We start from the raw sequence: 21167 nt of genomic DNA on the forward strand, positions 1-21167 counted from the left end.
AATAAAAGCTTTTCATTACTAAAGCCTAAGACTATTCAATTTTTTAATGAAGTCTCTTCGTCACATCTTGTTCTTTTTATCTTTTTCCTCAACTGATATTTAGCACGTGGGGAAACAGTTCTTTTTCAGGGGAGCTTTCAAGTTTTGGAACCAAGCGCATAAGTCATATCTTTTAACAATAAATACTATCTGTTGTAAGACAGTTTTAATTTTGTAGCCATCAAATAAATCAAAACGTTATAATTCAGGCCTTTTTATACCAAAGGCAAAAACAAACATATGAAAGGATTAATGGATCTGGTCCCAGAAAACTTTAGTTTCCGGGGCAGGAAAAAAAAAAAGCTCTTAAAAATGATAAGTTGGAAATATATCTATAAAATATTACCAAAGTTTAAGAAACATAAGAAAATATAAGACAAAGATGAACACAACCACGAAAGAAAAAAGTGGTTTATCTTGTCAATTTTCAGAAAATGAACATGAAAACAACAAAAATCTTGAATGTTTCAAAATGACAATTCTTAAAGTAAAATATTTAATGTTTGCTCTAAATCACAACTCCTTCCTTGTGTAAATATATAACAAATCTTTAAAAGAGCTTAAAACATCTACCTAGCAATTTCATACTTTACTCAAAGGAAATAATTAAGGATGTACACAAGATATTTGTAGCATTGCTCTAGTGTCTAATAATAGGGGGGTTAGCTAAATAAGGTACAGCAACGAAACCATGCAGCCATTAAAATGATGCTGTAGAATAAAATTTACTGATGTGAAAAGATGTTTACAATATATTTGTTACTAAAAATAGCAGGTTGCTAAGTGCCCATCAACAGAAGAATGGATAAGATGTGAGATTTTATTTATTTATATATATATATATATATATATACACATACATACACACACACACATACACAAAATGGAATATTACTTAGCCATAGAAATTTTGCCATTTGCAACAACATGGATGAACTTGGAGGGTATTATGCTAAGTGAAATACATCAGACAGAGGAAGACAAATACCGTATGATATCACTTACATGTGGAATTCAAAAAGTAAAACAAACTAGTGAATACAACAAAAAAGAAACAGACTCACAGATATAGAGAACAAACTAGTGGTTACTAGTGGGGAGAGGAAAGGTGGGAGGGACAAGATAGAGGCAGAGGATTAAGAGGTACAAATTACTACATATAAAATAAATAAGCTAGAAGCTACATACAACACAGGGAACATAGCCAGTATTTTGTAGTAACTACAAATAAATATAACTTTTAAAAAATGTGAATCACCATGCTGTACACCAATAACTTATGTGATACTGTACATCAATTATACTTCAATAAAAAAGAAATAATTTTTTAAAAGAATAGCAGGTTGTAACACTATATTATACAATATAATCCCATAGTGCATATATCAAAGTGCTAACAAAAGTATAGGATATTCGATTATAATTATTTTTGCTTCTTTGTATTTTCTAATTTATCTGCAATAGACAATATTTTTAATGCAATAAAGAATAAGATAAAAGATATAGAAAAGGATTAAAAACTATAAAAAGAATCTCTTCAATCAAAAAGTAGTGATCAGGGCTTTAATTCAGCTATAGCTCGGCACTATTAAGAGGATGAATATGATTTGTTAAACTCATTTGTAGCAAAAACCAGATACTAGGAGAATGTTTAAACTATGCGAGAACAATTTTCAAGTACTTCACAGACACATCTGCATGGTAAATAACCTGCTAATTATAGTAACATGTATTCTTGAAACAGCTTTGACAATGCAAACTTTCAACTGCCCCTCCATATGCTTTGCACTTACATTATGTTTTGTCTATAGTTTCAAAATCAGAATCCAGGGACTGGTTCTTGGAAGCAATATCTTAAAGATGCACTCAGTGGCTGTTGATATGATCCCCTGGTCCTGGGTAGATCACTTAGTCAACACATATCATATACTCTATTTCTAGAGCTGTGATCATGACAATGAAGAGAACATAGCCCTTTTAGAAAGGCTGACACCAAGTGCCAGTTTTTAGCATATATCACACCACAACCCTTACATCACTTTTTTTTTTCCATTCGTTTCTTAACTGATAGAAGCAAAGGCAGAAAACTTCAACTTCACAAAGAATTTTTGAGCCTTCTGAAAAAGAGACTTAGTGATCATCCAATGTTTTCCCTAGAAATCCAGGCCCAGAGAGTAGGTAAGTATAGAGCCAAATTAGAACCAGGCATCTTGCCTCAAAGCCCAGTCCACCTTCACCATCATCCACTACTTATACCATCAGGCTCTACTTTAGAAAGTAACTACTGTCATACAGGGTTAATGAGAAGATCAACGTCACTGTGAATACAGACCTTGCATCTGGTAGCTGTACGGCGCCTGTCCAGGTTGAGGGGTACCAAAGCTTGTGCCATAGCTGAGGAATCCTGTCTGTCCAGGTGACTGAGACTGTGACAATCCACCTTCAGTCTTGATGCCTGCCCACAATGCACCTAAATCAGTTAGTGATAGCTTATCTATCTGTTCATTTTCAAAAGCTGGTAAATATACAAAATACTCCCATAACTATTCAGTCACAAACGCTTCCCAATATTATCTCAATAACCAAGGGTATATATGCTTACAGTGAAATACCCTTAACTATCACATCAATGAAAAAAAAAAAAACCAGGATTATTACAGATTTGGATTCCTATCCCCATTGTTCTTCCATATTGTTTTTCTGAATTCCATTTTCTCTAAAATTTAACTCCAGTGATATCATTTCTACACTTGGTTGTGTTGTTTTAGAAGAGTTTAAGATCATCTTCAGAGTGAAGAAATGGCCATAATAAATTTGAACTAAATTATTCTAAATGTTGCTATGTTGATTAACATCAGAGTCAAAATTTTAAAAAAGTGATTAATTAGTCTCTAGCCTCACAGAATTTTTGTTTTATTTTTTTTCCTTTACTTTTTCTACCACAAAGCTGATTTTAGTACACAACTCACTTTGAAGTCAGAGGTAGCAGTATTGGGCAGAGAACTAAGCAACACAGGGGAAACCTTCTCCCAAATATCCAAAACCTACCAGGAAGCAGGCACGGGGGAAGCAGAATAGTAAAAACTCAATCCTGTAGAACAGCATAGTGATTTATCAACAGCACAGTGCGGTTGACCAGTAGTCCCCCTTTTGTCCCTTGTAGTTGCACATATTTATTCAAATATAATTATTTCAAGTGTAACCTAAAGTACACTTTTTTAAAAAATCATATCTCAATACAAAAACAGTGTATTTGTAGCCTCCAAGTACTTCCCAAAGCGACAGGCTGACATCCTAATTTCAGGGGCTGGGTTTGGCAGTATGGCTGTACAGGGCTCAGCCCTGGATCATAATTAAAGACAGTCATGAAAGTTAACAACTGTCCTTAATTCCCACAGAGGGAGGGGATGAAAATTCCTGCCAAGAGAATTCACATTTTTGAATAACTTTACTTTGCACTTTAGATAAATAATATCTTTGAGATCTAGAATACACAGTAGTCTCACTGTTTATTTCCATTTTAGGGGAATTTCATGAGTAGAATGAAGTTAGGTAACTTTCCTAAGGCAGTGGAAGAATCTGACTCTTGGCCGAGACAGCCTACTCTAATTCCTGGAGTAGCTCTAAAAAATAACCTCATAATAGCCTTAGCATTTAAGTCTTCACATAAACTTAGCATTTTAAAAATGTGACTTTCTCTGTACAGGCAATCCCAAAGCAGTGAATAACCAAGACTTATAAATGGTCCCTGGAAAAGCATGTGCCCAAGACAGGTGGCTTAATGGCTCTAAAAGCTCCCTTCCTTCCTATGTTGTCACAGCAGCAATTTTCCCCCTTCTCTCTCCATCTGAGGCTACGATGATCTGCTCCCCATCTACACCTGTACCACCTTTGTTTTTAGCTTGGAGGTTCAGGATGGGAATCTTGTGATAAGAACAGGTAAGGAAGAGCAGGAAGAGGCAGAAAATGCCCACAGCCACACCTATCTCCATGGCTTCTCTCCACGAGCTGGAAAACTCATCTCGTCAGTCAACTCCATGGAGACCCAGCGAAAAATGGTACGACCTCTTCTTCCCCACTGACCTATTATTCCATGCATTGGCCCAAGAAAAATAGGCTGCCTAGTCAGAAGCACTGGGGGCATCTTCCTATCCTCAAGGCACAAAAAAGAAAAGAAAGGAGGTGATCAGGAAAACACTCAGCACTGGGGATTATTCCTGGGAGACTGTAAGCCTGGAAGGTCCTGGGGTCAAAGCCCTTTACACGGAGCCTTACTCTCACCACCTCCCCGACCCCCACCTACCACACTAAAACCTCCATCCTCACTCTGCTCTTCTGAGTCTAACCTCAGAACCTCTGCTCATCTCACGCTGCTGGAACAACTATTTGAGACAACAGGGACATTTGATGATGGTTTAGAACTAGAGGAGTCCCTACACCACTGGCAAAGCCCGGAGACTGGCAAAGCGCCCGGCCGTGACTGAATGGGGAGGAGAAAGAACAGGAGAGTTGTGTGACTGGCAGCCAAGGCAGTAACAGGAATGGTACCTTCCTCTGGCAGCACTGGTAGGTCTGGCAGTACTTGAGTATTGTTTGTATTGGAAAATGCATTTACACTTCAGATAGTCAGCTTACAAAGGAATTTTGAGAATATAAATTGGAGACTGCCTTAACTCACATTATAGAATTGAAGCTACAGAACTCAAATCAGGGAACCCATCTCCTCATTTAGCACAAAAATTGTTTAAAAGTAAATTACATGCAAATTTGATCGATATTTAGTATTTTGAGAAACCTGAATAAAATTTACAGAAATGAAAGAGAATTCTAGAAAGTCCATTTTATGACTGTTTTTAAAGGCTGGCTGAAAAACCTCTAGCTAGATCACATTCAGTTGTGATAGTTTAAAAATAAGACGATAATAGGTAAAATCATATATAGTTTACATTTTAATTTCTATGTATTTTATAAGAAATTTATATATGGTCAGTCTGGTCTAGGGTAAAGACAGAGTAAAAAGCCAAAAAACAAAACCAAACCAAACACACAAAAAAACCCACTTACTTTCTAATAGTTAAGGAAATACTTAAAGAAGAACATTATTTCTTTCGATATACTGAGAAAACATTATTACAAGACAACAGGAGCAGCAGAAACACAATTAGAATATCAATCACAAAATATTCTGTATCTTTTCTATCAGTCTTTGCTTACAAACTTTCTTGTATTTTTTTCCTTGATTACTAGGTTTTATTTATTTCTCAACAAAATGCCAATAATCCATATTTTTCTATTCCAATGAGTTGCAATTTGTTTAAAATTACCATTGCAATTCAATTGAAGAGGAAGCATTTGGGAATCCTAAGATTTTAAAAAATTAAACTTTGAGATTTTGCTGGATTTATTTTTAATTTACAGGTATTGACCTTGTCACAATGGAGTTAAATTACACTGAGATAAAGATCATCTCCAGGTGGGAAGCAACAAACAGGGATATAAGTTTTAAATGTTTCCTGATTTACCTCTTTAAAGTGCAGCCCAAGCTGTGATACATAAATCACTTTTCCTAATGGTTGATAACACGGAAATTTAATGACACACTCCCCTCAACAACCTCCCTCAAGTTTAGAGTGAGGGTTGGTTGAAAATTCTGCTTGGATCTAATTACAGCTAGGCATCTAATAAACAGGAAATGAATCTTTACGCCAAAAGACTTCCTTCACAGAAGTTTTATCGGAAATATATATTGAAATATTTTGGATTCCAGAGCCAAGTGTTCAAATGGCCAATTAAGAATTGAGATATAAATGGAAAAAACCAAGAGCAGGAGGGCATGTGAACCATGCCATCTATCTGCCACCTCTGACTTCAAGATAAGTAGCCACCAGTTCTTATGATGCTCATTACAAACAATCATATTAAGAATTTGGACACAAAAGGTGATGATCCTCCCTAAGGTGGCCCAAGAGGACAGTCTTTAAGTACCACCCAGGTGAAACATTCGCACGTACAGGCATGCCCACTGGACGTCATCGCTAAAGTGGCAGGATTACTCACCATATGAGGAAATTCCGTAGGGCTGTCCCGGCTGTGGGTACGTGGCGTACGCTGTAGCCTGTTGCATTCCTGTGGTAAACTGGGTTTGCCCATATGCAGCCATAGTTTGTGAGGAAGGGGTAGGAAGAATATGTGGGTATGGTCTGCTATTTGTCAGAAATGACAGAAAATAGAAAGCCCATGCATTAGATGGAAACATGCAACATAACTGATTAACAACTGTATCACAAATTCCAGTTAAAGACTGTCTCTTAAAGTGTAACCTTCAGGTATAATATACAAAGTACTGAAACCCTTCAGTGTCTCTCCTTAGGTGATGCTTCAAATAAATCTACATACATACATTTAAATCTTTATGAAACACACTCTAAATTAAGATGTAACGTGTGGGCACAAGCCATGACTTGACATAAGGTAAAAGGCTACTTGGAAAAGTTACTTATTAAGAGAAAATACATCTTACTTGGAAGAGTAAATCTGTGGTGGAGAGAACTGGTGAGTTGGTCTTGGGCTGAAGCTACTGCTCCCAATTGCTGGAAAAAAAAATAACGCACAATAATCAACACAAAATACAAAATATGTATAAAGCGTTGATCTAGTTTGAACCTCAGGAGCTTGTAAACCTTTCTGACCTGCAGAAATGGCAATTTCATAAATCAACCTAATAGAAAGTTAAACTAAATTAAGGAACCTAGAGGAACTGATTAAGTGATTCTAATTTTAAATCAACTCTAAGAGAACATAGTCACAATCTTCTTAAATACCTGTCAGCATGCTGTGAGGATTTTTTCAGGGGCAATATTTTAAGAGCACAAGGAATCCTGAGTACTGTTTGGAATGAGACGCTGAAAGGGGAGGGATGAACTTGAACAGCAGGGCTCGGCAGGACCGGAAGGTCATCTGGTCTGTTGTGTGTACGCCAGGGGACACACACACCTGCGACTGTGTTACCAAGAAACACGGCCTAATCTTCTCTTGGGGGAGGAGAAATAGGACAGATCCTCATTTGCCTGCGCTGATTCAGCAACTTTTTTTTTTAATAAAAATGTATTCCTATAACTATCTTAAACTTCTCAAGTTGCAAGCTAAGCCTGTTTTATTCTTGTGTGGAGGTGGATGGTCCTTTGCCTTTCAGTTATACGTGCTCAGCTTCAACATCCAAGTAAAAAAAGGTTTTTTTTTTTAAAGAGATTATTTTAGTATTCAAGTAGAATTTCATTTCTTTTTAATCGCATATACTTGATTCAATATATCTCAGAAATGCCCTAAACTCTATCAAATATTCTGACACTCTTTCCGAACCAAAGAAGCAAAAAAACCCATTTTTTTGCTAACATAAGACCTTAAAGTGGTACGTCTCAGCTTCTTTCACTGCAAATATGCTCTAAGCACTATGTACGTGAATATCCACATACATTTACATACATTCATTTGCATATGTTTGCATAAATTTACATGTTTGCATATGTATATATTTCCCCTTTCCCTCCAAATTCTTCCTATTCTTTTCCTGGCTAAAAATGCACATGCTTTGGGTAAAATTACTGTAAGATATAATGTTTATTTTCTTCTGTTAATAATCACTGTCTGCCAAGGCTCTATTACTTATTCATCATATTCTACATTAAGACCCTTCCTAAGCTTCCATGGACTCTAAGTTTTATACATTCCCATGACATCACATTGATGCAGTTATGCTTTTCAAATGTAATTTTCTAGCTTGCATTTGGGAGAACAGGGTGGATTTGGGCTCGAATCTCAAAAATCTCTGACTAATCCCTTCCTGGTAAAGTGAACAAACCTCACTCAGGGACAAGAGAATAGACGGGGATCAGAGTGACTCTTGCGAGCTGCCGGACTTCAACCATCTGGCTGTCGGTTGGGCAGAGATGAAGACCATATTAATAAGAGAGGGCAGGTCAGCTCAGTTGGTGTCCCCTGTCTCTTGGCACGTGTTGGGTCACTACTCTGTTCCAGGCACTGAGCAAGATGCTACAGATGCAATATGCAGACAAGTTCTGTCTGCCACACATGGGGAGGCCAACACACAAGTAGCCACGGGAGGATTAGCTAAATACTGCAATTTATAGAAGGGAGGGATTAGTGAGAGAACACTTGGACCACAAGCACTGCCACTTGCCCTGGTCATGTGCGACTACAACCTTCCTACCCCCCTTCTTCTTGGCCTGCAAAGGGCAAGGACAGAGTAGATTTATCTAGCGGAGTTGCTGGAGGGATAATATCTTCCCTGGATAATCACAGTTAGAAAAAAATTTTTTTTTAAATGAAATGAACAACACAAATGTGTCCTACGACACAAAAACCCCAAAGCCATCCGATGATGAGAGCTGCAGAAATCCCTGATTCTTTCCTGGCTCTATCCCTGTGTTATTCCAACTGTGGGTCATGACCCATGAAAAGAGCATAAACTCAACTTAATAGGTTCTGCTCCACAATATTTTACAAATAGAATAACAGAATGGAAGACGTCAGGGTTGTTACACAGAGTAAGGTAGGTTCTGCAAAGCTTGGATTTAGCCCATATGCATCATATATATGTGCGCACATGAAAAAAGACCTGGGAGGCTGCAGAGTGTGGTAATTAAGCACAGGTTCTGGAATCAGAATTTACTTTCAGCTCGGATTCAAGAGCCAACTCTTCTGTGCGCTCTGAGTCAAGTTACCTGCTCCCTCTAAGCCTGGATATGTTCTCATGAGAAATGATGGTAGTAACACTACCCACACCTACAGGGTTGTTGTGAAGACTAAATGAACTAATGACACGAAGTGAATAACACAGTGTTTATGTAAGAGGTGTTTATTATCTCAGATGCCCACTTCCTTTGTCCCCGTATCTGCTCTTCCTTCAGTATTTTTAATTCTACTCAATGGACAGCATCACCACCTATCCAGCAAAATGCTTAGAAACAGGATTCTTTGTCCCCATTTTACATATGGGGATAGAAATTAAGTAACACATTCAAGCAAATAAAAAGGAAAGCTGGTATCTGAACCCACATATGCCTACTCTTTCCACCAAAACATAAAATCTCCTGACCTCCTTCATACAAACTGGAAACCAGAAACCTCAAAATCATCTCATTTCGCCCCCGCCTCCCCCGTTACACAATTCTCAAGTCACCTGTCCCCAACCCAGAAGTGCCTGTTGAGCAGCCTGTACTCTCTATGCCTTCTCTCCTGTCCCAGGTCAGGTCCCCATCATGTCTCACCTGGACTAGAGCAACAGCCATCCAGCCACTTTCCCTGCATCCCACCCACTGCCCATCGACTCTCACAACTGCCACCACAGTGGCCTTTCTTACATGGAAACCTCTTCGTGTCCATCCTCCAGTTTACAATTCTTGACTGCTCTCACATTATCCCTAGGAAACAAAATGTCAACCCCTGTGGCAGCGTACACAAAGATATTTCAGCGTCCACCCTCTGTGAAAGTCAATAAAATTCTCAGCATTGGCTAGTGCTCAGCTCGCCCCTGCCCTGGGCTCCTGTCTCACTCGTGTCAACATCATTCCACTGCACACTTGGGTCAAAAGCCTAAAAGGAAGTTTGGATTCTTCTCTTTCCCCCTTACTCTTACATCCTAGGTCCAGTCAGCTCTCTCTTCAAAATACAGGCTAAATCTGACAACTTCTCACTCTGTCTGTCACTCTGCTCCGTCACCCCCATGTGGCCATCAGAGAGGGCGGTTAGGGCATGACCCCTTGACCTCCGTTCCTCCCCCACCCCAGCCCGTTCCCCTAACAGAATCCCAAAACATGGAATCCTGCCTCGGTGGTTCTTCTGGGAAAGATGTGGGCTAACACAGTCCCCTCTCTTTGGAACCAGGGGAACACTAGTCTCCTTGCTTCTACTGACCATAGAGAACTTTTCACACAACAAACAGTGATCTCTTCAAAACATACATGAATCCTTCCACACCCCCATTCCCTTGGCCTCAACTCCAAGCCCTGTTATCCTATTACATTTAGATGAACCCAAACTTTTTCTCTCACTTCCCTAAGATCTCCACTCAGATGCCCTCTCCTCAGAGAGGCCTTCTCTCTAAAAGATCCCCCTCCACTCTTCACCATAGTCTTTGATCTGCTTTCGTTTTCTTCTGAGCACTTCTTACTGCGTGTTTACCCACATTACCACTTACCTAGTTATCATCTGTCTCTCCCACAAGAATGGAGTTTCAGGAAAGCAGGGACCCTGTCTACTTTTCACTACTAAGTTCCCACTGCCCAGAACACAGCCTGGCATATAGTAGGTGCTCAATACATAGCATGAAAGAATGTATGAAAGAATCTGATTCAAAAAGTTAGACCTTTTCAGGAACAATTATAAAACCAAAGAAATCACATTTCTCACATGTGATCTTTTTTTTCTCCTTTAGAAATTCCCAGTTTTCAAACACCGCCAGACATCAATGTTGTCCGATCAGTATCATCAAGTGGCATTTTATTTAACAAATCAGCAACCAGGCTGGGATTTGTGGACGTGGGAGGAGCAGCAGGCAAAGATGCTCTGCAATCCCTGAAAGCACATTGTCTTCAACCCCAATGGCTCTTGACATTTAAATCATTAAAATTTTGCTTTTCACTGGTGAAGAGTAAATGAGCAGAACAACACTGTGTTTTAAAAACATAATAAACAAGGTCTTGCATTTTTCAGCTTAACCATGTGCCTTGGAAAGTCAACCCCTCTCCTCCAGTCTCCCCACACCAGGACACCTGGTGATGTCCCTGGAAAAGAGGGAGACTCAATGCCTCCTTAATGCTTTAAGATGCTAGGATTCCTTGAAGGACAAAGGTGGAGAAGTCTATTACCGGTGTCAGAATAACTCCATTTCTTCTTTATCCTTATTGTCTTTTTCCTTAAGAGACCCAGAATATTCAAAATGTGAACTTCTAAGCCATCACAGAAAAGGAAGGAGGCGTAGTGGCTTCAGAGTTATCACTTGGAGATTGCTTTCTCCAGCCTCCTCTTCTTCTTATAAATTCTAAGTGCTATTCACAGCCAATGCAGCATGCCTTGGTTTTTGCATCTTTACTCATGAAAGGGCTGGGGGAAGTAAGGGGCATGGAGAGAAAGAGAAAGCAGAGGGGCAGGGGGAGAGAACACGGGCAGGTAGAGGAGGAAGAGAAGGAGAATAGAAGAGAAAAAGGAAAAGACAGTAAATAAAAGTCCATCCCCATGGTTCTCTGTGCCTCCTATACCTTGATCCAATTCTGCAGCTCACCTGATCCTTTCCTCTGAGTCCAACAGACAATCAGTCTGTGGCAAACAAGATCCCCTACAGCTTCAGTCTTCTTACCAAACTGTCCCCAACACCATCCTCCAAGGCCCTGGATTCTCCTGCGTGTCTTTTCCCAGTAAAGGCTGCTCATTCTCTCAGATTCTAGAATCACAGAGACCTGAAAATACATCTGCATCGTTTCTTCCAAACCATTGTTTTTCTGCTCTCGCATGAAACCCTTCCTCCTCTGACGTTCATGACATCTCAACACTTCCATGAATGACCCACCTCCTAAGCACTGCCTGGCATTTATCAAAAACTTTAGTATTTGACTCTGTCCCCTGATGTCCCAACATCATCCTGGAACATGCATCCAACACTTCTTTCACCCCGTCCACACCTCAACTCTGGCCTTCTATGTCAACCATCACACTCAAGACCACATCGTGGACCTTTCCCTCCATTCCAGTCTCGGACTAAAACAGCACCAATGGATTCATTTGTTTATTTACAAACATGCACTGCCCATTACTCATGGGCTCCATCCCATGATGGCCACTGGGACTGTAAGTGTGAACAAGACAAACAGAATCTCTGTTCTCATAGGGCTACAGGAGGAAAGAATGAAAAATAATTTTTAAAGTAGTGATGAAGACTGAGGAAGGGGAATACAGAGAACAGACTACAGAAGCCTGGGGTGGTGGTCTTGCTGAGTTTTCAGATTAAGGAAGGAACAGCTTCTTTTCCCAGAATTCTCATTCCTTTATTCCCATCTCATCTGTTCTCCAACCCATCAAGAGATGCAGGACTCCTGGCATCCTGACATTCTCTCAATTTATTATCCCCTTCCTTCACTTTTTGTCTATCTCTCCTAGATATGTGAATAGTTATTTCAAACTTTTTTTTTTAACTGACACCTTCAATTCTCTTCTCTTCACAGTCTTCCATGCCCTATCTGGAAAATCCTCAACTTGGATCAGGATAAATGTCTTCTGACCTGGGCAGCAAAGCCCTCATATAGAAAGGCTGCTCTACCATAAAGTCTTCACATTCATTAGTTCCATGTGTTTGGACTTTCAGCTCCACTATCATTTCTTCCTTTATGTTTCTAAGCAGCTTCAAACTTCTCAGTTCCTCACAGTATCTATTTTAATTGTCTCCATCTCCTCAAGCTCATTAGCCCATCACTGCTCTCACACAGAAGTCACTGAGGAGGAAAAAGTAGAGGCCATTCATTCGTTCATGTATTCATGAATTCATCTAGTAAATATCTGAGTGCCTAACATGTGCCAGATACTTCTTCAAGTGTCAAGGATACAAAGGCACAAATGAAGACTAAACCCCTGCCATCTCAAGCTTACATTTTGGTAGGGGTGAGAGGCCAATGATACACCTAACACACAAGTAAACAATGTAGTTTGCAGAAGGTTCTAAGTGTTATTGGGTGGGTGGGGGACTCAGCATGTTAGAGAGACTGGAAATCTATAGTGAGAGTTCCATCACACTGAATAGGGAGGGCAGGGTGGGCTCCCCGAGAAGGCGGGATTTGAAGGTGGTGAGGGAGTCGGGCAGGTATATAGGGAGGTGGTCCAGGCAGAGGGACTGTGGTGGCAAAGGCCCTGATTAGAGGAATGGCAGGAAGCAAGGGAGGCAGGCGATGGGGTCTAGTGGGGCTTGTAGGTGAATTGTAATGACTCAGCTTTCACCCAGAGAGGAATGGGAGCCACTGGAGGGTCTGAACAGAGGGCTCAGGCACGAAGTCCCTAACCATACTGCCTCCTCCTCCACTTCAGACTTATCTACCTTACTTTCCATCCACCTTCCCTGATGTTTCTGTGGGAAAGCTATTCCTTTTCTAGGCTGATCCACTTCTGTTTTGAATTTAAGCCCCTGCTGGCCCATCAGAGATTTCCCTCCATCAGTTATCTCCTTTACCTATACCATTAACCTCTGCCTCTATAAAGTCAGTGTTGGCAGCCAAAACTACCCTGACCTTCCAAACGCCATCCTCAACCCCCCAGCCCTCTTCCTAAGGGACTACCCTCTCCTTTTAACACTTACATACTTGAAAGACATGTTTCTCTTCCTTGTCTCCACTTCCTCTCCTTCTTCATCAAGTCACCCATCCATTCAATGAACTCAGTGAGCACAGATTACCTGCTGGGAACTATGGTGGAGGCATAGAAAAACGGCATATGGGCCAGGGGGCCCAAGGGGAATAAAGCTCGCTTGTCCACTGAAACCTCTATAGGCTAAATCCATTCATGTTTCTCATTTTTTAATTTTTTGACATAATTTGATAATTGCAGGAAAGTTGCAAGAAGAGGAGAAAAACTTTCAAGATATCCCTCACCCAGATTCCCCAAATGGTAACACTTTATCAGATTAGCTTCATCTTTTCTTCTCTCTCTACTGGTGCCTAGGTATGCATATGGAGAGCTCACGTTTTTTTGGTAGATAGATGCCACTTTACTCATAAATATTTCAGTGTATATTTCATAAAATGAGAAATTTCTTCTCTAGGAGGATGCTACTTCATGATCAACATGCCCCAAACTGAGCCACTGTCTTTTTCATCACGCTCCTCTCAGGGTCCCTCGCTCTTCACCCTCTCTCTGCATCACTCACCTCCATGCTCATTGGTCACTACGATCATATATTCTATTTTATAAATACATTTTAATCCGCACCCATTGCCAGCACCCTATATCTGGGATTCAGTATTTCTTGCCCAAATTAATGCAAAAAAACCCTAACTGGTCTCTCCCCTTCAGTTCTCCAGCCTCTCCTCCATCCTGCTGCAGTCATTCTGTAAGTGAACCTGATCATACAGTCCCCTTCCTCTGTGACCTCCCATGGCACTCAGGATAAAACACAAACACCGTGCAGAACACATCTGCCTATTTAGACTCTGGTCCCTGCCTCCCTACTCAGTTCAGCACAGCCCCCAACCCCCCATAGTTCACACCACATACACCAAGAATGTTGAACCATCAGCAGTTCCTCCAAGTTCCATGCATCTGTGCCCCGGTCTCCTCCCATGGAATGTCCCCTCTGTCCAGCTTCCCCTTCCCCAGTTCTACATGTGCTTTACTCCCAATCCATTCTTTCAGTCTGAGTATGGGCATCTCCTCCAGGAAACCTTCCCTGATCACCCCATCCCAACTGGTCTCTGCTGGGTCCTTCCTGGGTGTTCTCAGGATTCTCAGAATGCCGGGATTCCTCCAGCATTACCAAGCTGTACTGTGATGGTCTGGTGATTTGTTCACCCTGTTCAGCCACAAGCCAGGACCATCATCATACAGCTTTGAATCCATAACAGTACCAAGCGCGTTGCCTGTGGTAAGTCAAATTCTAGTGAATGTTTTCGAAAGAACTATGAGTATAACACCTTTTGTTATTTCCTTATTGCCTCCAGCTGGTATCATCTGTATAAAGGTTGTACATTTGCATTTCATTTTACATCTACATATAACTCTTTTTAATTACGGTATATGTGAAATGACCCTGAGAGCAAGATTAAATCAATCACAATTTGACAAAAGTATGGCAATCCCAATTGAGAGGTTTTATAAACACAGCAGATAATTTGAAAATGGTTAAAAATTTAAGAATTCTAATAAAAAATAATTTTTAGTTGAAATAGCCCAAGCTGGGTAATTTGGCAAAGATGCAATCATATCCTCACAATTAATTTATTATCACAGTCACTTTCTTAGCAATTTCAGGATCACAGATGTCGAAAGTGGAGATTTTGTTTGTTGGAGGCAGCCTTTATTAATGAGAAGGAGATTAAAAGCTACTGTAAGGATTTAAAGCTGCTTTACAAAGTCTGAGCTCTAGCTGACATGACAGTTACATGGCTAGTGGGTATCAGAAGCCAAATTTTGTGTGATTAGAAGAATCATACAGGTGAGAGACAAAGGGAAGAAGTCAAAAATATAAAGATAATTTAGAACAAAACCCCACATGATTTTATTTCCTTTTATAGGACACCAGGATTTCAGCAAACCCTTCATCACACTGAATAAAAATACTAGAACTGCAAATATGGGACTCTGAGAAAACCTATGCAGTGTTATATAGGTAATACACACATGCACATGCATATGCATGCATATATTTGTATATATATCAATAGGAAAGATAACGTTTGACATTAATGTGAAAAACTAATATTTACTCCTTACCTGAACCTGAGAAATTGTCTAAAGACCCGTCTGCTGTTGTAGAAACTATTTCACTGCTGCTCATCGGCTCTGTTTTAACTACAAAAATAAACAATATAGATCATATACCCAACCAACAGTTACTGGAAAAGGCACAGTAGAGAAGATACAACATTCAAAATAATGACAAGAAAACAATTTAAAAACCAACCTTTTCATATTTGAATATAAATCAGATTAGAATTCCTAACAGTCTTTTTTAAAAAAAAAAAATTCACGTTTTTCTTCCTAAGGAAACAATCGATTGTGACAAGTTGACCTTTAAAAGAAACACTTTAAGCTAAAAGTAGTTCAATTCATTGTTATCTTACATATTTACTAAATCGCTTACTAAAATAAATAACTTATCCCTCAAATTTACATAATGTGGACATGAAATTATTTCCTTGGGTTTATAACCATTTGGCCAAATAGAGTCAAAAGGATAGACTAGAAAGACTTGAAGTGGAAAATAACACCAACAGGCTTTCATGGTGCTCAAGGTCAGATGCACACGTTCTCACATACATGTGTGCATGTGTTCTCACAAACACACACACACACACACACACACACACTTACTCAGTTATCCAGCATGGCTGAAAAACGGTGCTCAGTTTAATGGGTTATTATTACCACTCAGCCATATCTAGCAGCCAAATCATCAGTGTCTGATGTACACTTAGTACCAAAACCATACTAAATGTAAATGAAGAATAAATAAAATTTCCCATTTAAAAATAATGATAGCAGTCAGTCTATGGAAAACCCGAATTTTAGTTGAGTCTGTAAAATAAAAACATTTAAATTGATGCTATAGGTTCTCCACTGATAAAATGATGGTATGATTGTACCCCTACAGATAAGACAAACCACCTCAGAATCCTTCCCCCCACTAGTTTTAGATTTTTTTTTTTAAAAAAGAGCATTATTGCTTTCCCTAGAAACTACTAGTAAAGTGCTATCATTGGAATCTGTCTAGCCTACTCAGTGGGAGTCACACATTCCTATTAGCAGGTTTTCAAAAAGGGAATATCTTAGAGGCACCTAGAAATCAATTACGTGTTTCCCAAAATAAAGGCCTTAACGAGAATATCTGGGGAGGCGTCTCTCCCAATGTAACAAATTCTGAACTGGGAAAGGGTGATGCCTTCTCTCAGCACTGCCGATCTCTTACAAACATCAAGCAGACACACTCACCCTCTTGCTGAATCTTTTACAAGTAAATGCATAGTCAGTAGTTTTAAAATACACATTATAAATAGTTGCAGCAGATTAGTCACTTTCAAAAAAAATTAATTACTGAAACTGTTTCTAAACCAAGTTGAAAAATAAAACCAGTGAGTCCAAATGGAATCACTTCAACTGACTTTTAACGTAGACCAAACAATAGTGTGACTGAAGTCTTCACTTTTCCCCCAGTTGTTTTGGATCTGAAGCCTTTGTTGATGCTTATAAATTTTGATACAAGCCTGTGTCTCCCTCCTCTCTTCACGCCTCTGGGAAATTGCGTTTAATACAATTCTCTTCTTCATAACCATTCCCCGGCCACAGATGGAGGGAGGCGTGTTACGCCACGGCTGGTGCACAGGTTCCTACTCAGTTCTCCACATTCTAGCTCACCCCCTTCGAAAAGAACTCATATAATGCCCTGGGCAATTGTTCTGTTTCACTCTGCATTGGACAGATTAGCACGAGGATCTGAACTCTGTGTCAAATACCACATGCCGAGAAAAAGAATTAGGCCCAAGGGTAACAGGTTGTACAAAGTACCTACCATGTGTCAGATTCTTTGCAGACATTGTGATTAATTCCATTAAACAATTCTGCAAGTCGGTCTCGGAACACAACCCACAAGTTTGCCAGCTGTGAGGCACTGCCTTCTAATGTCATATGCAAAAACTACAATCAGAGGGGTCTGGAAACTGCCCAAAGTCCCACAGTAAGTGGCAGAAATGGGATCTAGTTTTGGCTATTTTGTATTCCAAGTCTTGAAGAAATGGCAGTAAGTGACACTTCCCAATGATCAGAGCTTCTCTGCAGCAGAGCAAGGCAACTGAGTTGCTGCCACACCCTGTGGAGACAGTGGGTAAACCCCTGCAGTCCTCATCTTCCTAGAGGGTTAACACTTCCAGGCTAGTGAACTTACTGGAAGATCTCAAGCAGAAGGTCCACACCAACCTGTCTGGAAAGACAGTGAGAAGGAAATTTTTCCATGGTGTGAGACGTCCGCCCAGATTACTTCCCAGTTTTTGCCAAACTTAAGGTCTATGATTCTGTAGACTGGACTAAAAAATTCACAAAACTTGACTATGCCAAAACCACTCTCACTCCCAGACCCCTAAGACCTGCCCCAACTAGTCCCCATAATTAGCATGATCACATACAGCTTTCCCTCCCTAGAGGCGCATTCAATTATACTTGGGATTCCATTAAAATAGGCAAAAAGAATAGGAAGGAAAAGAAGAGGATATTTTTTCTTGTGGGCCCCCAGCCCATCGCTTTTTGCCATTGTTCAAATATACCCATCTATACACTAAGGAATAAAGACTCCCTTTTCCTGATGAACCCAATTCTTTAAAAGGCTCACTGTTGAAGAGAAGAGGCAGTACCTAAAGTAACTACCAGGATATTCGTGATTTTATCACGTACTGTAATTGAATCTTTGATCACCAGAGACCTGATGCTTAAGAGACTGGTGATTTATTGTGATGTAAAATAGTTTCTGAATGAAAGTCAAATAAACAAAGACCACTTCTGGCTTTGCGGTTGCCAAGCATACACCCACCAAAAAGTAAAAAAGACAAGAATAATCTCTGGCCACCAAAACTTTGCCCATCCTGACCAGTGCCATCACATTTATAAATATTTCATAGGTAATATAACAGAGCACCATTCCAAAACTTTGAATTTAAAAACACAACACACTAAATTTTTTTAAAAGTTTGAGCAATTTTAAGTATTACCACGTCTGAGAACAATGATCTCACCTAAGCCTCCTATCTGAAAAGAAAAACCTATGAATGACCTGTTTGCCTCTAAATAAGGTAGGATTCTTTCATCTCCACCACACTTCTTCCTTCATTACATGACTTCAGTCTATTAGAAAACAGCAACTTTTATTCTCTTTTGCCCACTAATCAAAAGTCTTTTTTCTACAACTCCAAGTTTCCTGTCGTGCATCTGATACTTAAGGACCTACTCATCCTTTAAAAATATTTGGAAATTCTCCTTTGCCCCTTTAATTTCTCTCAATCCCTTCAAGAGCTTCCCCCAACCATGCATTTTAGGCTTGAGCTATACTGGACAACCTGTGACACTCCAGAGGTGCCACAGACTTCCATCTATCAATGTCTTTGAGCTTTGGTTTTTGGACACAAATAATCCAGTTACCTGCTATAACACTTTGTAAAAGCTGTATAATCTCTCCATCCTTAATTATCTCACATACAAAACTTAAAAAGTGATATCTACAGTGATATATAGAGATACAGACACATACACACATAATGGAATACTATGCAGCCATAAAAAAGAAAAATCTTTCCATTTGTGACAACACGGGTGGACCTTGAGGGTATTACTCTAAGTGAAATAAGTCAGATAGAGAAAGCCAAATACCATATGATTTCACTTATATGTGGAATCTATAAAACAAAATAAACAAAAAAAGCAAAAATTATAGACAGCGAGAACAGATACTCACAGATAGAGAGAAAATAATGGTGGTTGCCAGAAGGAGGTTGGGGTGGGCAAAATGGGTGAAGAGGGCCAAGTGGTACAAACTTCCAGTTATAAAATAAATAAGCCATGGGGATGTAACATACAGCATGGTGACTATAGTTAATAGTGTACTGCGTATTTGAGAATTTCTGGGAGAGTACATCTTGAAGGTTCTTGTCACAAAAAAAGAAAATGATATCTACATTATACGAATGCAATAGAAACCCATAAAAATGTATGTGAAGTATCTCATGTAAAGTAGGAACTGCAATTATATTTATCACCATCATAGCAGTATCATATAACTGCTATACTGACTGCCTTTCTCCTGGGGAGTAGGACCAGGAAGCAACAGTGAATAAGAGTTACAATAGATGATAGATAGATAGATAGATAGATAGATAGATAGATAGATAGATAGATAGATAGAGTAAAAAGTACCAGCTGCGGTATTATCAGTTGGAGTTTAATCTAGCTTTGCTATCATCAGTATGGACCTAGGAAAGTCACTCAACTTCTGTGTGCCTCCGCTTCCTCTTCTGTAGGTGGGGATAATACACTCATAAGGTTTATAAATGCCTATAAGTCACTTAGCACTGTGCTAGGTCCAGAGGCCATGCTTTTATAGCTACCTTATCATTATAGCATCTTTTTTTAAAAAGTAATTGTGAGAAATCAAAGTGTTTCTCATGTGACAAAAGTCTGTCATAAACTTCACGGTAAAGTTAAGCTTACCCTTTGAGAAGCAAATGGAAAGAATATAAAGCTAAGTGACTTGTCTAAGATCAACCACGAGGCCACTGCCTCAGGATAACCAAAATCAAATCAAGGCAACTTGGATGTAACTCAAGAAGGCAGGACCAAATCACGATTGTATTGAGAAAACATTCATTATAAGTTGGGTCATTACAATCAGAGTATATACTCTTTCTGGAGAGACAAGCAAGCAGCAGGATGGTGAATATGGCAATGGTGATAGAGGATTCCAGGAGAAAATGTGGGCATCTCTCTCCAGCACTGCTTAGGATGAATACACTGTCAGTGGCCCACAAAAAAAGAGAACACTGTCTTTGTTCACCATAAATTTAAGTGGAGATAGATCTACCAGATGACAGAAGCTTGGTGACGTTAGCTATCAAGCTCATCCAACTAGCCCATCATACCATGATTCTGTGCTCATCAAGCAACTTCCAGTCACACTTTAAATGCTGCAGTCACAATCCAGGGAGATGATAGGCTGATCAGAGGAGACAAGTACCCAGTCCATTGATTAGTTATATTTCTCACTATAAATTAAGAGGGCAGTTAAAGCAAGTTCTCCCCCCAGAGGGCAGCTCTGCCTGCTGGTTTGGGAGTTGGCCTTTGTGCTAAGAATTTGCCCAGGATTACAGCGAAGGCAGCAGCCTGAGTGAGCCAGAGGTCCTCCCCGTGCAATATCTAAACTCATCTCATAATTTTTCTTTCAACTGTAATAGTAAAACTTGCCTTTGCTTGGCACACTCTTGTTCTTCCTGTTTTGTTTCCTACTATAATGCTCAAGGACTTCAAATCTCAGTTCTCACAGACATAGACAACCTGATGGTTACCAGGGCGGCAGGGGGAAGTGGGTGAGAAGGGTTAAATTGGGAGTTTGAGACTTGAAGATACTTATATGAAATAAATAAACAGCAAGTTTATACTGTATAGCACAGGGATCTATATTCAATATCTTGTAGTAACTTATGGTGAAAACAAATATATGTATATTCATGTATGACTGAAGCATTATGCTGTACACGAGAAATTGACACAACATTGTAAACTGACTATACTTCAATAAAAATACATACATACCAAAAAAAAAAAAAAACCCCTCAGTTCACCATCTCTGAATTATTCTTTATGATTTCCATCCTCTCTTC

At 39.6% G+C, this 21167-nt stretch overlaps 1 protein-coding gene across 10 annotated transcripts in view; it reads right to left on the minus strand.

Moving 5' to 3' along the window:
* EYA1 (EYA transcriptional coactivator and phosphatase 1) overlaps positions 1–21167 on the minus strand; it is a 284064-nt gene that overhangs the window by 98350 nt on the left and 164547 nt on the right. For 6 of the 10 annotated variants that reach the window (XM_045504410.2, XM_074355117.1, XM_074355116.1 and 3 more), the window contains 4 exons: positions 15526–15603; positions 6560–6629; positions 6097–6242; positions 2372–2509 (listed from right to left, as the gene is read on the minus strand). In XM_045504410.2, the coding sequence (XP_045360366.1) occupies positions 2372–2509; positions 6097–6242; positions 6560–6629; positions 15526–15603 (432 nt within the window). Of the gene's footprint in view, positions 1–2371; positions 2510–6096; positions 6243–6559; positions 6630–15525; positions 15604–21167 lie in introns of those variants that run through there. The other 4 variants (XM_045504413.2, XM_045504411.2, XM_045504412.2 and 1 more) reach the window with 4 other exon arrangements.

This window comes from Camelus bactrianus, chromosome 29 (genome assembly GCF_048773025.1).
Source record: "Camelus bactrianus isolate YW-2024 breed Bactrian camel chromosome 29, ASM4877302v1, whole genome shotgun sequence".
Lineage (NCBI taxonomy): Eukaryota > Metazoa > Chordata > Mammalia > Artiodactyla > Camelidae > Camelus > Camelus bactrianus.